This window comes from Bos mutus, chromosome 1 (genome assembly GCF_027580195.1).
Source record: "Bos mutus isolate GX-2022 chromosome 1, NWIPB_WYAK_1.1, whole genome shotgun sequence".
Classification (NCBI taxonomy): domain Eukaryota; kingdom Metazoa; phylum Chordata; class Mammalia; order Artiodactyla; family Bovidae; genus Bos; species Bos mutus.
In genome coordinates this window covers 68,725,034-68,747,183 of record NC_091617.1, presented here as the reverse complement: position 1 = coordinate 68,747,183, position 22,150 = coordinate 68,725,034, and the positions used below count along the sequence as shown (strand labels likewise).

Sequence of the window (22,150 nt, the reverse complement as noted above, 5' to 3'; positions counted from 1 at the left end):
CTTGCAGGAAGCTTCTGTCCTCTTGTCAAGGAGACTGGGAAGGGAAGGGGAAGCTCTTGTTTAGGTGACCATGGCATTGCTGCTGTGGGAATTTAGATTTGTGGGATGGTATTAGGTGTCCAGAGCATAGTGTCTTTGGGTTGTGCATTCTGAGTGCAGACGTGGCTGCTCTGTAGGGAAGGAGCTGCTGCTGTGTGACTGTAAGGCAGAACCTCATCAGGAATTCCCACCAGCATCAACATTTTCACAGCATCTGAGGGTCTTGCCGCTCCTGTGCCTATATGGTTCTATGACCAGGTTGTGCCTTGAGAGATTCCTAGCCTTGGACCAGGATCAGCACACACAGGATGGAAAAACCACAGATCAAGCATCTGGAGCTACTGTTATGGAGACGCTGGCTTTTGAACTCACTCCATGCAGATTTCCACACAGCCACAAAGATCTCACATTGCTAGGAATGACTAAATCAATATTGACCAAGGGTGCTGCCCAGATTCAGATCCAAGGAAATCAGACTTTGACCACTCCCGATGGGTCCTTGCCACTTCCCCTCTGGAGTAGTTTCCACGACCAGCATCAATCTGATAGCAAAGTGCTGATCAGATGCCCATTCTCAAACTCCTAGTGCAACAGAGAAGGTGCCAGCTGCCCCAACCCTGGGACCGAGCAGGGCTGAGCTGTAGAGTGAGGATTCACCTGAAACATGAGGCCAGGCAGGCTGGGTTAATAGAAGAGGTACAGTCAATTAGACATCTTTCCTTTTCCTCTCAACTGCCCTGAAGAAATCCTCACCCACGTTTAAAACTGCCTGATGTGCTTCATGCTTACGAAAAAACCTTTCACAATTATCATCTCACCTAAACTGTGCAACCCCCCTCGAGGCAGGTATGCAGCTACCTGCATCGGCCACAGGTGGCCATAGCCGTGAAGCTGCTGCCCCCCTACCCAGCTCTGCCTGTGGTGCTTATTCAGAGTCAGAGGAGAGGAATGTGGCTGGTGCCCACTGGGTCACAAGCCAGCAGCAGCTTGGGATCTTCTCTGATGTGTGATTGATAAGTAAATAACTAGCGTTCAGAGAGCAACTTGCTGGTGTATGTGTGTGCTCCGGGGAGAACCAGCCTTTGGGAGGGAGGGCCAGGTCATGTCCTGCTCTGACCCGCTCCTGACCCAAGTGGGCAGAAGCCAGATTCTTTTTCTCCAGCTGCTGGCGGAAAGCAGAGGTGTCATCTCACATTTCAGGCCTGCTTGATGGCCTGCTGGAGGGAGGTGGCTGTCTGAGAGGAAGGCTCACGGGCGGGAGCTCACATGGCCGCCTGTGGCAGAGCTTGTCTGTCTCAGCTCCGCTTGTTGCATGCTGGAAGCCATGTGTGTCCCACTCCAGACACATTTCAGGGTGCGATTTCCCTGCCTTCCCAGACGTTCTGCCGAAGAGTGAAGATTCTCTACTCACAAGAGAAAGACTTCTACTTCAGAACTAAAACACCCACCCCACAGCTGTGGTGTCTCCAGTGTGGTTTTAGCCCTCAACTCAGAGGGACCAGGCCCTGGCTTCTTGTTCTGGGAGGTCAGGAAGGGAAGCCCTAGCAACAAGCATGATTCAGGTGTGATTACCCGGGACCAGACTCCAACTTGCTGTACCCCAGAACCTGCCAAGTGTCCACCTGAGGGGCCTCAAGGAAGAGAGGAACCTGCCCCTTGAACATGTCTGTGGGCCCTTTCTGAGGGATGCTTTGCCCCTCTTGCTTTGCTTTCTCTTCTTCTTTAGTTCCCCCCCTGTCTCCCAGAAGCCTCACTGCTGGGCACACACATTGTCTTACTGCCATCTGCCTTTCCCCACAGCCTGTTATGTCTGTGCCATAGAGCACGGAATGATACTCCTGTTATTTTGGAATAGATGACTGGGACCCAAATCTGAAGACAGTGAGGTTCTGAGAGAGTTATCAACAGTTGGTGCCGATCACAAGATTGCCCGTACCTGGCCCAGCTGTCGCCCCATCACCCAGTGATTCCACTGCCCTCCCCTGGGCACCAGAGATGACTGGCAGAGGCACAAAGGAGGTGTCTGTGGGCCACAGCCTCTGCGGGAGAGGGTACTGTAGATGAGCTGGGGTTCCTTAACCTCCCATAAAGGAGGGAGTTGGGTTTGAGACCCCCAAGAGTGGGGAAAAGCTGAGACTCTGTCCTCTGGTTGGAGGTCTGCACATGCTGAGGGCGTGGCTCTGTCTGCAACCTGTCTGAGCAAGACCTAGGGGGACTTAGAGAGCTGGCAGGACAGACAGAGGGCAGGGTTGGGATACTGTTATTTATGATAAATATGGGCTTCCATGGTCGCTCAGATGATAAAGAGTTTGCCTGCAATGCAGGAGACCTGGGTTCTATCCCTGGGTTGGCAAGATCCCTGGGAAAGGAAATGGCAACCCACTCCAGTATTCTTGCCTGGAGATTTCCAAGGACAGAGGAGCCTGGCGGGCTACGAGCCATAGGGTCACAAAGAGCTGGACACAACTGAGTGACTAACACTTTCACTTTTTCACCTTCATGCTAATATGTATTTTACACAGAGCTCCTAAAACCCTTGGAATTCCCTAAGTGATAAAAGTGATAAGATGTCTTGATATTTATAACAAACGCGTTTTAAGCACATCTGGGTTTATATTAATGAGGTGACTTTTAGAATCACCTAAGGGTGGGGGCTGTTTTTAGGGGAACCAACCATGTGATTAGAGGGTTGCAACTTTAAGGGGAGGGGAAAGAGTTGGAGGTTAAATCGGTCACCAGTGACCAGTGATTTAATCAATCATGCCTATGTGATGAAGCCGCCGCCTCCTGCTGCTGCTGCTGCTGCTAAGTCGCTTCAGTCGTGTCCGACTCTGTGACCCTATAGACGGTAGCCCACCAGGCTTCCCTGTCCCTGGGATTCTCCAGGCAAGAACACTGGAGTGGGTTGCCATTTCCTTCTCCAAAGCATGAAAGTGAGAAGTGAAAGTGAAGTCACTCAGTCGTGTCCGACTCTTAGCGACCCCATGGACTGCAGCCCACCAGGCTCCTCCATCCATGGGATTTTCCAGGCAAGAGTACTGGAGTGGGGTGGATGAAGCCTCCTAAGAAAACCCAAAAAGAGTGTTTAGAGAGCCTCTGGCTTGGTGAGCACATGGAGATGAAGGGACGGTGCTGCCCTGGGAGAAGGTGTGGGTGTCCCAGGCTCTTTCCCCAGCCTGGCCCTGGGCATCTCCTCCATCCCGTGGTTTCTGAGTTCTAGCCTTTCATAATAAGCTGGTGATCTCTGAGTTCTGTGAGCTACTCTAACAAATGAATTGAACCCAAGAAGGGGGTGGTGGGAACCTCCGATCAACAGCCCCTGGAAGCTGTTTACCTTCCCAGGTAAACACAGATTACAGCAGACTCAGTCTGCTGGACTGAGCCCTTGATTGTGGGATGACACTATCTCTGGGTAGATGGTGTCAGAACTGAGTTGAATTACAGGACACCTAGCTGGTATCAGAGGCTTGCTTGATGAGGGGCAAACACATACACATTGGAACTGGTGTAAGAATTGTACCAGCCCTGGGGCCACACTGTTATTATGCATGGGAGCTGGTTTGAGCTCTCCCTCTCTGGCTAGTACTCTCCTACAAGGTCAACACTGGGGCCACCAAACTCATTTCAAACCACGCATGCCTTTACGTACAGCTTTATTCTGAGGGTGAAGATCTCCTAAAGTTTCTGCCTCATTCATGTGTGCGGCACCTTTAAGGCTGGTTTAGTCCAGTGAGGTCCGGGGAGTGAAAGGCTTTTCATATCCTATTAGGTAACTAAACAAATAAACAAAACAGCCCTTCAGAGTGGAAATATGAAGACTGTGATGAATGATGAATAAAGTTTCTAGAATCACAACAGGAATTTTAAGGATAAAGCAGGTGTTGTTGTTGAGTCACTAAGTCGTGTCTGGCTCTTTTGTGACCCCATGGACTGTAGCCCACCAGGCTCTTCTGTCCATGGGATTTTTCAGGCGAGAATACTGGAGTGGGTTGCCATTTCCTTCTCCGGGAGATCTTCCCAACCCAGGGCTTTCCTGCATTGGCAGACAGATTCTTTACCACTGAGCCAGCAGTACTTAAGCAAAGTCCAGGTGTTAGAAATTGCATCATAAAGCGTGAAATTTAGGAGAGAAAAGAGCAAGTGAGCTGTGGTGCGGGTTTTGCAGTGTGGGTTGGGGAACTGCAATCCAGCTGTGGACCTAGGGCAGTTGTGTCTCTTCTCCCGGGCTCTCTTTCCTCAGCGGGCTGTAGACAGGCGCCCTCTCCCTGCCTGCCTTCGGGGATGATGTGAGCACCAGTGGAGGGAATTGATATGGAAGCTGAAACCACTCTCTAAGTTATTACACCTTGTTGCTATTGTTATGACTGTTTCTAATAAATAATAGACCTGCAACAAGCCATGGTAGGAAGTGAACATAAGCAGAGACAGGAAGTTGGGCCAGGTCCTGGGTTTTGAGATTAAGATCCTGGAAAGCAGTCTTATTATACTTACCCCAGGGTCCCTCAGTACCATTTGTTTGAAGACAAGCATAGGTTGGCATGGTCTTCACTCTGAACCATGATCACTGTTCTCATGTTTATTGACTTTCAGGAGATTGCTCATTAGTAGTTTGCTAAAGACATGAACAGAAATACACAGAGATGAAAGGCATTCCAGCTGGTGTCAGGGACTGTCAGAGACTCCAAGGAGTCCCCCGGCCCATCTGTCCCGTGTGGCTTCATTGATGTCCCTGATGATTATTCGAGGCCCTTTCTTCCTCTGTCGGTGCACAATACAAGGCAGGAAGCTGGAATCCTCTCCTTCCGTTTTAACTGAGTATAGCTGGATGCTGGGCTTGGTCCTAGATCATAGGCACACCCACTGTGCTCAGATGTTCAGGGGCCCTGCCCCTGACTCTGGACCTCCGATTTCCCTGTCGCTTGACTTTCCTGCTTTCTCTCTGAAGTTACAGCTCACATACATGCACCAGTCAGGCTTACTGCTCACAGTGGGTCTTGACTGGGTGCCTCTTTCCCCGGTCCCCAGGTGAGAGTCACTCATCACTGTTGTGGCAATTGGAGGCCATTGGAGGACTCTAGTGATGTTTGAATTTAATTACCAAACCTATGCAGAAGCAGTTCCTAGTATGAGTGGCTACTGATTTTAAGATCATTTCCATAAGTTTTAGTCTTTCTAGTAAAGAGTTTCTGTTTGAGTGTTCCGTAAGTGCCTTTGTTATTTTTGAATTGGAAAAGTGAGCAAAGTGTCTATTTCACCACTTGTTAGCCTTCATTCCAGACAACTGCCAAACGATGCCGTGGGCTTCTGTGGTCTGGGGTGAAAGGGCACTTAGGAATCACTGTCTCAGCTCATGTTCAGTGAGGAACACAGACACTGCCCTAGGTTTTTTAAACAGAGGGAATTTAACATACAGAGTTCATTACAGAAGTGTTAGAAGGGCGGGAGCAACAAAAAGCTAAGTAAAGTAAGGTTCCCCAAAGACTAGTAACTGCTGGGAGCTGCTGTTCCCCACCAGGAACAGAGGACTGAGAGGGAGGGTGGCATCACCCAGAGCTCGTGACCACTGTGTGAACTGGAGCCCAGCATCCCAGGCTCACCCACATCCCAGTGGCTGGAACTCAGTCATGTGGCCACACCGCCCATAAAGAGGCTAGGAAACAGTCCCCAGAGTGGGCAGAAGGAGAGGGAACAAAGTTTGCTGAACAGCATGTCTGCGCTGCATGCGGGCATAGGAATCGCAGTGTGCATAGGCCTGTGTGGCGTGGCGAAATGCAGAGCTTTAAAGCTGACTTCCCCCAGCATCCCTCTCTACCCCCACTGCTGTTGAGTTGACTGCTGTGTGCCCTGTTTTCAGGAGGCCCTGGCCCAGCCCCAACCCTGGTGGAAGATCCAGCTGTTCGTATGGGAGCCGGTGCTGTTCGGGACCTGGGACGGTGTGTTCACCTCCTGCATGATCAACATTTTTGGGGTTGTCCTTTTCTTAAGGACCGGCTGGCTGGTGGTGAGTGATGAGCTGGTGGCGCTGGAGCCTCTTCTAGGCCTGGGACGTGGAAAGCTCTGTCACCCTTGGGTATTCCACAGAGTGCTCGACAGATTCCTAAAGCACAGATGCTCCAGAGACAGGAAACAAGATCAAGCACATGGAGTAGCTAGCATTGCTTTTTACGTGCAAATCCTGAGAACCTGGGCCTCAGACAGAGGTTCATGTGAAAGCCTCACCACGGATTTAACTAGAAAAATGAGAGCACAGAAGTCAGGGTGCGTCTCGGGTGGGACTAGAGGTGGGTCAGGGAGAGCAGACTGATGGCAAGTTTGCCTCCAGTTCGTGACCCTCTCCAGCTGTCCTGGTGATCTGTGACTTGGCTGATGCCCCGCCTGGAGAGGCAGAGGGAACTGTAAAGACCTACAGTCCTCTGTGCATTCTCTTTGCTTTCGCTTCACTTCTGACACTACTGGTCACCAGATATGGGGTTTTTTTCCCCTCACCAAGCAATTCTGTAACACCAGCTGAGTGTCCTACAATTTCACTCAATTCTAACACTGTCTACCTGGAGAGAGCGTCAAATCGCACAGGTTAAGGGCTCAGTCCCATGAAGCTGCCCCCACCCACTTCAGCTGCCAATCACAGGTTTGGTTGCCCCTGTGCTTCGGGGGTTTCCCTGACACCTCCCCCAGATTCAGTTCACTTGTTAGAGCAGCTCACAGAACTCAGGGAAGCACTTAGGTTTACTAGCTTATTAAAGGATATGATAAAAGATATAGATTGATAGACAGATGAAGAGATCCATAGGGCAAGGTGTGCAAGGGTCCTAGGAGCAGGAGCTTCTGTCACCGTGGAGTTGAAGTGTATTACCGCCCTGGTATGTGGATGTGTTCACCTACCTGGAAACGTTCTGAACCCCAAACCTTGGGGATTTGTATAACTTCAGCATACATGGTCCATTATTGATTCCATTTCCAGCCTCTTTCCCCTCTCTAGAGAAGTGTATGTGCATGTTGAGGGTGGTGGTGATGGAAACTCCAAGCTTCTAATCATGACCTGGTCTTTCTGGTGACTAATCCCCACCCAGGAACGCACTCACAGCTGCCTGGTTAGAACAAGAGATGCTCCTAGGGCTTTTATCCCTTAGGAGTTTACGAGGGTTTTAGTAGCCCTGGGTCAGGGATGGAAAGGGAAAAACCAGTAGTCGCTCAGACGCGTTCGACTCTTGGCGACCCCACGGACTGTAGCTGCCAGGCTCCTCTGTCCATGGGATTCTCCAGGCAAGAATGCTGGAGTGGAGTGCCATGTCCTTCTCCAGGGGATCTTCCTGACCCAGGGATTGAACCCAGGTCTCCTGCACTGCAGACAGATTCTTTACCATCTGAGCCACCAGGCTCAGGGATGGGGTCAAGCACTAATATTAGAATGACAGATGTTCCTAGTGCCCTTGTCACTGGAGAAATGACAAAGTTTCAGGGACTTTGTTCCAGAAACCAGGTGCAGAGACCAATATGCAGTTGACCTCTGAACCATACGAGTTTGAACCACACACTCCATTTATACTTGGATTTTTCTCAATAAATACTACAGTACTACATGGTCCACTGTTGGTTGAATCTGTGGATGTGAAATTGGTTAGGGAGAGCTGACTGTGGAACCTGAGCATTCACAGATTTTGGTATCTGAGAGCAGTCCCATAATTAATCCCTTGGGGATACTGAGGGATGGCTGTATATATTTTCTGTCATCTCACAGAGGTAGAGAGAGAGGTGTGTGTATGTGTTTATTGTCAGAATTTGGCTCATGTGATTATGGGGGCTGGCAAGTCCAAAATCTGTAGGCTAAGTGAGATGCAGGTAAGAATTGAGTTGCAGGTTTTTGAGTTGAAAACTTAGAAACTTATATGTTGCAGTCTGGAGACCAAATTCCTTCTTTTTTGGGAAACCTCAGTCTTTGCTCTTAAGGCCTTCTGATTGCGTGAGAACTACCCATATTATGTAATTTCTTTTACTTAAAGTCAACTGATTGTACATGTTAAACACATCTTAAAAATACATTTATAGCAACTTCTAGACTAACGTTTGACTAAAAAACTGGTCATTATAATCTAGCCAAGCTGGCACATAAAATTAACTGTCACATCTGTAAATTCTAGGGGATGAGAGCTTCACTATAGTGGGGTATATGTGATTCTTAGCCCTCTTAGGAGGCTGGGTGAGGCCAGCCCTTCCTCAGCTCTTGCTCTCCTCCATACCCAGGCCCGTAGCTTCAGGTTCTACCTTTAACCAGAGCCTGAAAGTGGGTCTGAAAGTTTTCTTTATTAATGTGTGGAAAGCTTAGAGCAGATTTAGCAACCTCTCTAATATGGATGGTGTGAATCCCTGCCTCTCATACTCCTCCATAACTTACAGGGGAGCCCTTACAAAACACAAAGCCTCCAGCTCAGATGCCTTGTGCCGGCAGGCATTGTCTGGCTTCTGGGATTGAGCTCTGGCTTTTCCCCTTCCTGGGTACCGCCCCTCTCCCCAGCACCTCCAGCCTGTGTCCCAGGGAGGCCCAGCCATCTGCCTGCTGTGGCGGAAGAAGGCCTGGCAGTGACAGCCTGGGCCCCTGGGCTCTGCCTTCTGCAGGGGATGATTATAGAGTAGTGGAAGGAGGAAAGGATAGGCTCTCTCTATCTCGATTCTTAAATCGTAGGGCCTCCTCTTAACTTTTCTGCTGGGTGATTATTTTTTGAGAAGAGGCTATCTAGAAGTGTTGGCCCCATCCCCCAAGTGAAGTAAACTTGTATAAGTTATCATCTATTGCTGCATAAAAAATTACTCCAGTACTTAGCAGCTTGAAGTCACAAATTTGTATTTAACTGGTTGTTACTGTGGTTCAGGGATCCATGAACAACTTAGCTGGCTGCCTCTGGCTCAGGCTTTCTTATGGGATTGCAGCCGAGCCATCAGTCAGGGCTACAGTTTCAGCTGAAGGCTCCACTGGCAGAGGGTCTGTTGCTAAGATCACAATGAGGTTGTCGTCAGGCCTTGTTATGTTGGCCTCTTCACAGTGTTGTCTCAGTACCTGCAGCTGGCTTCCCCCAGGGCCAACAACCTAGAGAGTGTGAGGAAGCAGCTGCCCAAGATGAAAGGCGTGGTCTTCTCATACCCTCATTTCAGAAGTGACATCTCATCACTTCTGTGGGGCTCTGCTCACTAAAAGTGAGTCACACCATCCAGCCTCCACTCAGGGAAAAAGGGTACACAAGGGCGTGAATGCCTGCAGGTGGGGACCACCAGGACCATCTTTGAGGCTGCCACCACACAAATACATCCTTTTGCCCTAAAGCGATCTCTCCTTTTCAATTCTGACATTAGTTTTGCCTGAAAAATCATATTTGAACATGGAAATAAAGGTACATGTGAAATGCCAAAAATAAAGTAGAGCTTTTAGGGGATAACATAAAGTAGAGGTCATACCCAAGTGATTTTTAAATAGAAAATATTCTAAAGAATAATTTGGCAACATGTTTGTAATTTGAAAAATGTTATAGTGGCAGTTTTGGTATGAAAACTGAAAGATTGATACAGACTTTTAAAAAAGTATCCCATGTAGACAAGAACACAAAAACAAAGGAAGATAATAGTATAAGTTCATTAAAAATATAAAATCAACAAAATAAGTAACTTCCTGAATAAAACATAACAGAATGAAACCTAATCCCTTAGGTACCCTGTAGTTTACTGTGACAAACTTTAAGTCCATTTTTTCCCCTTCTCTATTAATAGAATCAGTTTTGCTTCGTATGGCATTACTCTCAGCTGAAAATCCACCCCCACACAGCTTTTGTTGTGGTTCAGTCGCTCAGTTGTATCCAACCCTTTGCGACCCCGTGGATTGCAGCACACCAGACTTCCTTGTCATTCGCCATCTCCCAGTGTTTGCTCAAACTCTTGTCCACTGAGTCGGTGATATTATCCAACCATCTTGGCCTCTGTCATCCCCTTCTCCGCCTGCCTTCAATCTTTCCCAGCATCAGGGTCTTTTCTAATGAGTTGGCTCTTTGCATCAGGTGGCCAAAGTATTGGAGTTTCACCATCAGTCCTTCCAAGGAATATTCAGGGTTGATTTCCTTTAAGATTGACTGGTTTGATCTCCTTGCAGTCCAAGGGACTCTCAAGAGTCTTCTCCAACAATGCTTCTTTCCTCATTTATAAAAGGTATTTCATATAAATTAACCAATTTTTCAAAGCATCGAACTTCTAAACATGCAAGTAACTTTCAGAAGAGTGAGAAGAGAGTAGATATAGTAGACGTGCACTGGGCACACAGATGAAAGAGAAATGGAGAAGGCAAAGAAACCACCCCCTCCCCAAACCTAATCCTGCTCTCCCGGAGTACACAGCCCAGAGGTAAGATGGGCTTGGAAACAGACTCAGTAAGACAAGTGCTGGGATGGGCACTAAGCCCTGAATACTGCTGGAGTCCAGAGGAAGCGGTTTGGGGACAGCTTCTTGGAGAAGGAAATGGACCCTGTCTTGAAGGATGCACTGGAGTCAACTTGTGAGGGAAGAGGAGTGGGCAGGAAGGCATTCCAGGCGGGAGCCTCATGGGTGGGAGGGTGGAGGTGAGGGAGCAGTGAGATCACCACTGGGGCACCCAGTGTGTCTGTGGGGGAGTTGTCAGCTGAGGGATGGGAGGGTGGGGAAGGGGAGAGGACAGGCCAGGAGGGGCCTCGTGGGGGTAGGAAGTGGCTTTGACTTGACTTGTCAGGGCTTGGAAGTCTCTTAGTGTTTGCTGTGAGAACACCTGGCTCATTGGAATCTCTCCCAGGCCTCACCCCTGTGGTGCCGCCTCTGCCTTTTCCCAGCGGGCTCACCTGTGAGGACATGGGGGTGGTGGTCAGTGCTCCCGCTGTGCCCTGACTCTGAACTGACTGCTTGCTTTCCCCCCTGCAGGGAAACACAGGCGTGCTTATGGGCGTGTTTCTGGTGTCCTTCGTCGCCCTGGTGGCCCTGGTCACCGTGCTATCCGGCATCGGGGTTGGGGAGCACTGCGGCGTGGGCAGCGGCGGCGTGTACTCCATGATTGCTGCGGTCCTTGGTGGGCAGACGGGAGGCACCATCGGGCTGCTGTACGTGTTTGGACAGGTGAGGCTGCCGACCTGTGGAATGGCTTCTCTCGACTTGCCGTCTGCCGCCACCTTCTCATCCACGTTCCACTTGCCCCCTTCCCCCGACCGCTGACCTGAGAGGCAAGTGGGTGGTTGAGGGAGCTCAGGGCGGAGCTGGGCTCTGGTCCAGGGCCCTGATCCTTGGTCTCCAAGCCTCCTCCTCCACTACCTCTGCCTCTGGAGTCCTGCTGCTGCCAGGGAGCAGGGAGGTGTGGGCTAGGACCATCCTTACAGCCTGTTCTGGGGAGGGGGTGCACAGCAGTGGCTGGAGCCCGAATGGCAGCTGGGTGGCCTAGTCCCTGGGGCACTTTTACACTGAAAAGGGGACATTCCGCCTGTGCCAGGGACTTCCCTAGAAGCAGACAGTTCTCAAATGAACCGGAGCTCTAGGCTCATTGATGGCTTGACGGCCTCAAGAGGGAGGCTGAAAGCCCCTGTGTGGACGCCCTGTCCGAGAAGGAGAATACTAATGAGGGGGCCCCTCACCGGGGTGGACGGAGGCCCTCAGAAAACCACTGAGGAGAGAGAAGTACTGAAGCGTGTTTAGCTAAAACACAGAGATGGTGACCTAGTGCTGAGGAAACAAGTGCAGACATTAAGAAGCAGGTCTTTGTGAGGACTTCTTGGACTGAAAAAGGCTTTAATGATGGTGCAAAGGGTGGTGGGTGGCTGAAAAAATAGTTTAAAGAAAAGAATCTGTCTAAGTAAGAGTACAAGAGTCTCCTCAAAGAAAGCATCAGTCCATTCCTTTTGTTTGTAAGCAGCAGGGGCAGGATATTGTAGCAAAAATACATCTGATTCTCCAACAGCACGAAGCTCTGTGTGTGTGTGTGTGTGTGTGTATAGGACAGATGCGTGGAAGGCAGACACATGGTCAGTGCACTCTTAAAAACCCCTTGCCTTTATGGAGAAATATCTTTAAGCAGGGTAGTTTGGGAGGTGAGCAATAAACAGTCAGTTTACTTTATTATCCCGGGGATTTATATACTGATTTTTTTTTTTTTTTACTTTGTTTTATAGTCAGGCAGGCTGCAAGAGGAACAAACAGAAGTCCCCTGCTTCCTGGGGTAGACAGAAAGCTCAGCTCTTGAAGCAGACACCACAGACAGGGGACCGGTGCTACTGGACAGGAAGCCCTCCCTGCTCATGCCCCCCACCCTGCCCCCCACCCCCAAAGAGAGGAAGTCTCCTGAATGTGCACTGACTTGGGAGGAAAAGTGATCACAAAGATGTTTTCCGAGGGCAGGCAGCCCCTCTTGAAAAGCCATCGCACTGACAGCCTTGCTTGCTTGCTTTCTGTTGGTTTGGGACCCAGCCAGAAACATCCGTGCCCCTCTGGTCCGCGTCCTCACCACGCCCCTGCTGCTTCTCTGCCTGACCTGGGCTGGGCTCTCTGATAAGGATGCGGCTGTTTTCGTATGCTGCTAGATACAGTGCGCTAGCATTTTGCTGAGGATTTTTGCCTCTGTATTATGAAGGCTATTGATCTGTAGTTTTCTTGTGATACTGTTGTCTAGTTTGGGTGTCCTGATCATACTAGCCTCACAGAATGAGTTGGGAAGTGTTCCCACCTCTTCTATTTCTGGGATGAGTTTATGAAGGATTGGTGTTAATTCTTCTTTAAACATTTGGGAGACTTTGGTGGTGAAACCTTCTAGTCCTGGGCTTTTCTTTGTAGGAAGTTTTTGATTGCTAATTCAGTCTCTTTACTTACATAGGCATATTCTGACCTTCTGTTTCTTCTTGAGTTTTGGTAGTTTATATCTTTCTAGGAATTTGTCCTTTTTATCTAGGTTATCTAATGTTTTGGCATATAATCGCTCACAGGTTCCCTTATAATCTTTTGTTTTTGTAAGATTGACAGCAGTGGTCTCCCTCTCATTCCTGATTTTAATCATTTGAGTCTTCCTCTTTTGTTGGTCAGTCTAGTTGAAGGTTTGTCTGCAAAGAAGCAATTTTTGGTTTTGTTGCTTCTTTTCTATTCTTTTTCTGACCTCTGTTTCATTTATTTCTGCTCCAATTTCTATTAGTTCTTTCCTTTTGTTTGCTCTGGGTTTAGTTCACTCTTCTTTTTCTAGTTTCTTAAGGTGGAAGGTTAGGTCATTGATTTGAGATCTTTTTCTTCCAGAGAGTGATTAGGGTTTCTGAGGGTCCTCATTCCTGGTTCTTCATTTCAGTTGCTAAGTCGTGTCTAACTCTTTGCGACCCCATGGACTGCAGCACACCAGGCCTCCCTGTCCATCACCAACTCCCAGAGTTTACTCAAACTCATGTCCATTGATTCGATGATGCCATCCAACCATCTCATCCTCTGTCGGCCCCTTCTCCTCCTGTCTTCAGTCTTTCCCAGCATCAGGGTGACTGACTTTTCCAGTGAGTCGGTTCTTCACATCAGGTGCCCAAAGTATTAGAGCTTTAGCTTCAACATCAGTCTTTCCAATGAATATTCAGGATTGATTTCCTTTAGGATTGACTGGTTTGATGTTCTTTCAGTCCAAGGTACTCTCAAGGGTCTTCTCCAACACCACAATTCAAAAGCATCAATTCTTTGGTGCTCAGTTTTCTTTATGGTCCAACTCTCACATCCATACATGACTACTGGAAAAACCATAGCTTTGGTTCTTATTAACCCCTAATCCTCTCATCCCAGGGCATGCATGCCCTTATGTATTTTTAGTAATTGCCAGAGGAGATGGCAATTACTTCTGCTTTATTTACTATGCCAAAGCCTTTGACTGTGTGGATCACAACGAACTGGAAAATTCTTCAAGAGATAGGAATACCAGACCACCTTACCTGCCTCCTGAGAAATCTGTATGCAGGTCAAGAAGCAACAGTTAGAGCTGGGCATGGAACAACATACTGGTTCCAAATAGAGAAAGGAGTACGTCAAGGTTGTATATTGTCACCCTGCTTATTTAACTTATATGCAGAGTACATCATGGGAAATGCCAGGCTGGATGAAGCACAAGCTGGAATCAAGATTGCCAGGAGAAATATCAATAACTTCAGATATGCAGATGATTCCACCCTTATGGCAGAAAGCGAAGAAGAACTAAAGAGCCTCTTGATGAAAGTAAAAGAGCAGAGCAAAAAAGTTGGCTTGAAACTCAAACTAAGATCATGGCATCCAGTCCCATCACTTCATGGCAAATAGATGGGGAAACAATGGAAATAGTGAGAGACTTTATTTTCTTGGGCTCCAAAATCACTGCAGATGGTGACTGCAGCCATGAAATTAAAAGACACTTGCTCCTTGGAAGAAAAGCTATGACCAACCTAGATAGCATATTAAAAAGCAGAGACATTACTTTGTCAACTAAGGTCCATCTAGTCAAAGCTATGGTTTTTCCAGTAGTCATGTATGGATGTGAGATTTGGATTATAAGGAAAGCTGAGCGCCGAAGAACTGATGGTTTTGAATTGTGGTGTTGGAGAAGAGTCTTGAGGGTCCCTTGGACTGCAAGGAGATCAAACCAATCAATCCTAAAGGAAATCAATCCTGAATATTCATTGGAAAGACTGATGTTGAAGTTGAAGCTCCAATACTTTGGCCACCTGATGCAAAGAACTGACTCATTGGGAAAGACCCTGATGCTGGGAAAGATTGAGGACAGGAGGAGAAGGGGACAACAGAGGATGAGATGGTTCGATGGCATCACAGACTTGATAGACATGAATTTGAGCAAGCTCTGGGAGTTGATGATGAACAGGGAGGCCTGGCATACAGCAGTGGGATCTCAAAGAGTTGGACATGACTGAGTGACTGAACTGAACTGAGGAGATGGCCTGTTGTGCCCTGGAGCAGGATCATCAAACTTCTTCTAAAACGGGCTAGATAGTAAATATTTTAGTTTTTTGTGAGAGTGTCCTAGGTTCCTTTCACAGTGACTCAGCTCTGCTATATAAGTGTGAAAGAAGCCATAGACAGTTTGAAGTGGGCATGGCTGTGTGCCAGTTAAGCTTTATTCCCCAAACAGGCAGCAGCAGGATTTGGCCAGAGTGCCAGAATTTGCTGGCCCTTGCCCCAGAGCATCAACATTAAGAAGATACAGACACTTAAAATAATGATTTTTTTTTAAGCTTACGAAACTTTCCATTGCTTTGCATCCTTCCAGACCCTTCCCCGTTCATCTGAGACACTGGTGCCAGGCCTGTTGTGTGTGGAGGAAGTGATGAACTGGAGTCCCTCCTTGCTCCGTGTCCTACTCACCCGAGTGCTTCCTCAGGACCGCTTGCCCTGGACACAGAATATCCCCCTTCAGCTTGCACTGTCCTGTCTAAAAACATTTATTCATGGCTTACCTGCTGCTCACTAGACTCTGTAAAAACAATGGAGGACAGGAAGCTTTCCCGGACCCAGTACAGGCCTGGGGTTTGTGATGTGGGGGCCAACACATCTGTAGGACATATAGCCTACCAACTCAGACCTTAAACTAAGGCTTTCATGTGAGAAGAGGAGGGTTGTGGAAGGACAGCTCTGTCTTCTATGTAGATTTTCTTTCTGGAAAGGAAAATGCCTATGATTGTGAAAATGCAATTTTTAAAAAAAAAAAGAAATGCTTTCAAAGGGAAGTGTTACGCCCTGAAAATATAGTGGGTGACACCCTCTGGTTCCTGTGTCAGAGGGTTAGGAGTTCTCCGTAGAGGACCTAAGAGAAAAAGGAATGCTTGTGATTCTAAACTTTAAGAGGAGATAAAAAAATTTTTTTAATATAGTAAATTCTGGGGAGATTTACACATTAAATAAATCGAAAGGGATATTTTCTAGTGAAGAGGAGCTTCACAGTTGGAGGGTAGACCGTGTCTGAGGTGGCTGGATTGCTCTGGGCAGGGGCTGGCAGCCGCCGTTGTCCATACCTCTCCCTAGGGGAGCCCAGGCCAGGCCTGAGCTCGCTGGCAGGGGTCAGGCCATGGGGGAGCCTTGTGTCCTAGAGACACTGTGCCCAGATGCAGTTTTTGCATAAACAGAATAAAACTCTAAATGTGTTTGTTCTTATTTTCCTTGATAAAATTTCTTTAAAAGTGCAAAATGATGTGCATTGTAACAGTTAGCATATCAGAGATAATGGAGATGAAAAGGTCATTTCCTTCCTCTCCTGTGGTAACCAGTGTGAACACCAAGTGTCCTGTTCAGCACCTTCCCTGTGTCCACTGACATGAATTTATGGATGTTTGAAGCACTTGCTTGTTTTTACAAAGATGGGGACACATTTCATAACCTATTCTATGACTTGTATTTATCGCTGAACAAGAAGTCATTGACATTCTGCTAGGTCAATGCCTTGAAGTCATGCTTTTAAGCTAGTTGCTTAGTATTGTATGATATGGGTGTACTGTAATTCATGGTACATTCATTCTCTATTCATTGTTTACTCTCTTATGTAAGAGTAGTTTTATTCCTTTTGTCACTTCTAAAAGTCTATATTTTTGTACTTTCTCTTCTTAATCAGGCTGTCAGGTGTTTATGTATTTTATTGATCTCAAGAAAGAAAAAATCAGCTTTGTTCTTTGTATACCTTTTGTTTTTTCCTTTCATTTTATTAACTTCACATATCCTTTTATTAAATATTTCTTCTATCTTTGTATTTATATTGATTTTTAAAATCACTTCTTAATACTTTGTTAATGTATTTTTAAACTATTAAAGAAAATAGGAGTTATAGTTTTCCCCCTTCTGAATGCAGCATTAATGTGCTTCTCAAGTTTTAGAGTAAATCTGTTTTATTGCTTTCTAGATAATTTGAAATTTTAAAAATTTCTCCTTATTTTGCCAACATGGCTTAAATTTATTTCTGTTCTATTTTCCTCCTTGTTGATTTGGAAGTTCTACTATGCTTTTCATTCTTTGGGTAGTTACTATCTGCTTTTAGAAGCTGTAATTATACTTTTTCTATACTTCCCAAACAAAAACATTACTTATCAGCTCCTCCACATACCAAATATGAAATCTCTGATTCTTTTACCTACATTCCATAGTTACTTTTACCTCTTACCCTCAAATCCTTAGGTTTTTGAGAAGATGATTTTTGAGCTGTCAAAACTTTCCCCTAAAAGTAAATCTCTTCAGTTTCAAGAATATTTATTTATAACTTGTGTTGCAAATTTCCAGTGACAGTACCATCATCTATTTAACACTCAGTTCAGTTCAGTCGCTCAGTCATATCCGACTCTGCGATCCCATGAATCACAGCACGCCAGGCCTCCCTGTCCATCACCAACTCCCTGCATTCGCTCAAACTCATGTCCATCGAGTCGGTGATGCCATCCAGCCATCTCATCCTCAGTCGCCCCCTTCTCCTTCTGCCCCCAATCCCTCCCAGCATCAGGGTCTTTTCCAACGAGTCAACTCTTTGCATGAGATGGCCGAAGTATTGGAGTTTCAGCTTTAGCATCAGTCCCTCCAGTGAACACCCAGGACTGATCTCCTTTAGGATGGACTGTTTGGATCTCCTTGCAGTCCAAGGGACTCTTAAGAATCTTCAACATCATAGTTCAAAAGCATCAATTCTTTGGCCCTCAGCTTTCTTCACAGTCCAACTCTCACATCCGTACATGACCACTGGAAAAACCATAGCCTTGACTAGATGGACCTTTGTTGGCAAAGTAATGTCTCTGCTTTTCAATATGCTATCTAGGTTGGTCATAACTTTCCTTCCAAGGAGTAAGCGTCTTTTAATTTCATGGCTGCAATCACCATATGCAGTGACTCTGGAGCACCCCAAAATAAAGTTTGATAGTGTTTCCACTGTTTCCCCATCTATTTGCCATGAAGTGATGGGACCAGATGCCATGATCTTCGTTTTCTGAATGCTGAGCTTTAAGCCAACTTTTTCACTCTCCTCTTTCACTTTCATCAAGAGGCTTTTTAGTTCCTCTTCACTTTCTGCCATAAGGGTGGTGTCATTTGCATACCTGAGGTTATTGATATTTCTCCTGGCAATCTTGATTCTAGCTTGTGCTTCTTCCAGCCCAGCGTTTCTCATGATGTATTCTGCATATAAGTTAAATAAGCAGGGTGACAATATACAGCCTTGACGTATTCCCTTTCCTATTTGGAACCAGTCTGTTGTTCCATGTTCTAACTGTTGCTTCCTGACCTGCATATAGGTTTCTCAAGAGGCAGGTCAGGTGGTCTGGTATTCCCATCTCTTGAAGAATTTTCCACAGTTTATTGTGATCCACACAGTCAAAGGCTTTGGCATAGTCAATAAAGCAGAAATAGATGTTTTTCTGGGACTCTCTTTTTTGATGATCCAGCAGATATTGGCAATTTGATCTCTGGTTCCTCTGCCTTTTCTAAAACCAGCTTGAACATCTGGAAGTTCACGGTTCACATATTGCTGAAGCCTGGCTTGGAGAATTTTGAGCATTACTTTACTAGCGTGTGAGATGAGTGCAATTGTGCGGTAGTTTGAGCATTCTTTGGCATTGCCTTTCTTTGGGATTGGAATGAAAACTGACCTTTTCCAGTCCTGTGGCCACTGCTGAGTTTTCCAAATTTGCTGGTATATTGAGTGCAGCACTTTCACAGCATCATCTTTCAGGATTTGAAAGACCTCAACTGAAATTCCATCACCTCCACTAGCTTTATTTGTAGTGATGCTTTCTAAGGCCCACTTGACTTCACATTCCAGGATGTCTGGCTCTAGGTGAGTGATCACATCATCGTAATTATCTGGGTCGCGAAGATCTTTTTTGTACAGTTCTTCTGTGTATTCTTACCATCTGTTCTTAATATCTTCTGCTTCTTTTAGGTCCATACCATTTCTGTCCTTTATTGAGCCCATTTTTGCATGAAATGTTCCATATGACATTAGAAGAATGCGCTGCTCATTTTTTTCTCATTTCTAAATTTTAGGTAATTTAAAAAATAATAGTAACACATTCAAAGAAATAGAGAAAACACTGCGGTTTGCTTCAGTGGCCTCTAAGGCTCTGAGATAGGACCCCACTCTACCCTGTGTTTGTGTTCTCTATTTAATTCTTCACAGGGGAGTCTCAAGGTCTCTTTGGCCCAAAGCCCCATCTTCTTCCTCCCATAGTCTTTCCATGTTAGTTACCACTGATAGTCATTCTCCCCTGTGGATGGTGGGAGAGATGTTGGCAGGAAGGAAGGGGCCCCAGGAAGGGCTCCTGGGGAAGAAGGGCTCGTTTAACCCCCTTGATGCTTTCTGGGTGTTGAATTCCGAAGGTGAGCAGGGTCCTCAGTGCTGGGCAGCCCTGAGGCTTTTTTTTTTTCTTGGTGACTCTTCCTACCTGGAGATGCCTGTCAGTGTGTTGCAGGTGCCATGTACATCACCGGCTTCGCTGAATCCGTCTCAGATCTTCTGAGTCTCAGGAATATCTGGGCCGTGCGAGGAATTTCAGTCGCCGTGCTTCTGGCCTTGCTGGGGATTAACCTAGCAGGTGTCAAATGGATAATCCGCCTCCAGCTGCTGCTGCTGCTCCTGCTCGCCGTGTCCACCCTGGACTTTGTGGTGGGCTCTTTCACACACCTGGACCCAGGTAAGCCTTTGGGTGTTCAGTCACAGGCCTTAGGGGGGTCTGCTCTGCTTCCTAGATGTTGGTAGGTCTGAGTATGCACAGTGACCCTGATACCCTTTGCCTGCAGTGAGCGTGTCCTGTGCCTGGAGCAGGTGAGAGTGTGTCCTGGTGCAGCTTCTCTTCACATAGACATCTTCCCTTGTACATTGTTTTTTTTTTAATTTGCTTTCTGTTAGAAAAAAATTTTCGATAAGGGAAAGAATAAAGTAGAACTGGATTAGACAAAGATAAATTCTTGATAGGAATTGTAGATAAACAGATTTGGGCGTAGGGAAGGTAATAGATTTTAATTTTATCTGTCCTATTATTTTTTTTTTAAAAAGGACTTGATGCGAACATAACAAATGTTAACAATTGTCATTTCTGGGAAATGCAGACAGATGTATGTTTGATTATAGTTTTCAATATTGATTTTTTAAAAACAAAAATATGAATCCTTAGCTTAAAGAAAGAAAGCAAACAGCTGGATATTCTTTTGCACCATTTGGAAATGGTGTCATATGTTGGTAACCAATCAATCACTGTTTAATCCTGGGTTTTCTGCAGCCTTGATGATGCCTGGCAACTCTAATCCTAGCTCCTATGTTTGAGTTAGAGTCTGTTACCCAAAATGTCCATAACTGTATCAGTAGCTTTGTGATTTGGGATGGTTTGGCGTCAGAAGTCTTTGTTTCTCTCCAGAATACAGAACCATTCCTGGGATGCTGTAGGAAAAAGATAACTGCCTGATATTTCACACTTTGGGGACTTTGTATTTTACGGTGATAGTGATTGGACATCTGTGTTGAAATATGGACAGAGAGAGGGTGATGGAACCCCTAGCTATGTTAACAAAGAAAAAGGAAAGAAATCAGGAGCACAGACCAGCCATCTCTAATGGTGGCGGCGGCGATGGCACTATATCGTATGAGCACTTCTGTGCCAGGCATTTTGGCTAGCACCTCCCAGGGCTTATCTCATTATCATAAACTCATGGAGGAGAAACCATTACACTGCTTTTACAGCTGAGGAAAGTGGGGATTATATAGTTTATAGTAACGCTTGGCAGAGCTGAGTATGAAATGGATCTGTTTGATGGTAAAGCTGTGCTCTTCCCGGAGATGGGAACAGGACCACAGTCTGTCTGTGGTATTGGCTCTGCTTTTTCCCTTCAAGGCTGCCCTGGGGTGTATTCTAAACAGTCTTGTCTCTCATAAAAGTGTTGGTTGTGGGCAGGTGAGAAATCAGTTAGAACACCCTGATCTAGCCTTTTGCTTTTTCATATGTTAAGATTCATTTGTGGGAAAATAGTCACTCGCCTGAGCTCCTGGAATGCCCCCTACCCTCTGACCTCCTGGTCCATCCCCCAGAACCTCCAGACTGCCCCATGATCCAGCATCTAAAATGTTAACCCCTGTACAGTGTGGGACACGCAGGGCCCACTCCAGTGCTGAGGGCCAATGCAGTGTCCAGACTGATCACCTCTAGCTTTGCAGCTTCCTGCACATTTGCAGCATCTCCTTTGGAGAGAAGAAGTGATTTTTTTTTTTTCCTGGCTTTGCACCACGCTGCTGAGACAGCCCACATCCTGAGAGAGACCTGCTGGCTGTTTGGCCATCAAACTGTCAGTGAAGAGAGAGAATGTATTCCAGCCGATTTGCCTGGGTCCTTTCCCCGCATTGACATGGTTGCTGAAAGAGCATAAGTAGTTAAATTGCAAAGTGATGTTACTGGCTTCTTTGCAACTTCAGTAGGCTGAAGTATTTGCCTTCCTGATTAGAAGTTTTCTTGGCTACCCTTCTGACTTACTCCCGATATTTCTCTTTCCTTCTGGTCAGTACATTACCAGGGTGTAGTGTGAAATGAAATTTATTTTCAATCATTCCCATAGCAACTGGCCCCTCTAGAATCTGTTTTTGGTATCACTAGTGTTTTATATGGGCTACTTTCTTTGCAGTTAAAAATCTAAACTGAAACTAGACCATAAACCTTCAGAATGGATTTCGCAGAATGATTTCAACTCTTTTAAAAAAATAAAAAATGATGTACGCATAGACATTAAAAAAAAAACAACAACAAAACCCAAAACTGGAAAAGCGACTGGAGGGAACTAAGCCCAGGTGTTAACAGCTGTCGTCTTTCTGCTGAGGTTGTAGGTGGCTGCATTATCTTATTTCAACTTTCCCTTCAATTAGTTAGTGCTACTTAAAAAAAAATAGACTTTAGTTTTTAGAGCAGTTTTAGGTTTATAGAAAATTAGCACATGGTTCAGAAGTCCCTGGATTACCAAGTGGCTCAGGGGTAAAGAATCTACCTGCCAATGCAAGAGCCACAGTAGACATGGGTTTGATCCGTGGGTTGGGAAGATCCCCTGGAGGAGAAAATGGCAACCCACTCTAGTATTCTTGTCTGGAAAATTCCATGGACAGAGAAGCTGAGCAGGC

At 46.3% G+C, this 22,150-nt stretch overlaps 1 protein-coding gene across 1 annotated transcript in view; it reads left to right on the top strand.

Moving 5' to 3' along the window:
- SLC12A8 (solute carrier family 12 member 8) overlaps nucleotides 1-22,150 on the top strand; it is a 148,244-nt gene that overhangs the window by 19,145 nt on the left and 106,949 nt on the right. The window contains exons 2-4 of the mRNA XM_070358937.1: nucleotides 5,894-6,040; nucleotides 10,966-11,157; nucleotides 19,457-19,688. Coding sequence (XP_070215038.1) covers nucleotides 5,894-6,040; nucleotides 10,966-11,157; nucleotides 19,457-19,688 — 571 coding nt within the window. The remainder of the gene's footprint in view (nucleotides 1-5,893; nucleotides 6,041-10,965; nucleotides 11,158-19,456; nucleotides 19,689-22,150) is intronic.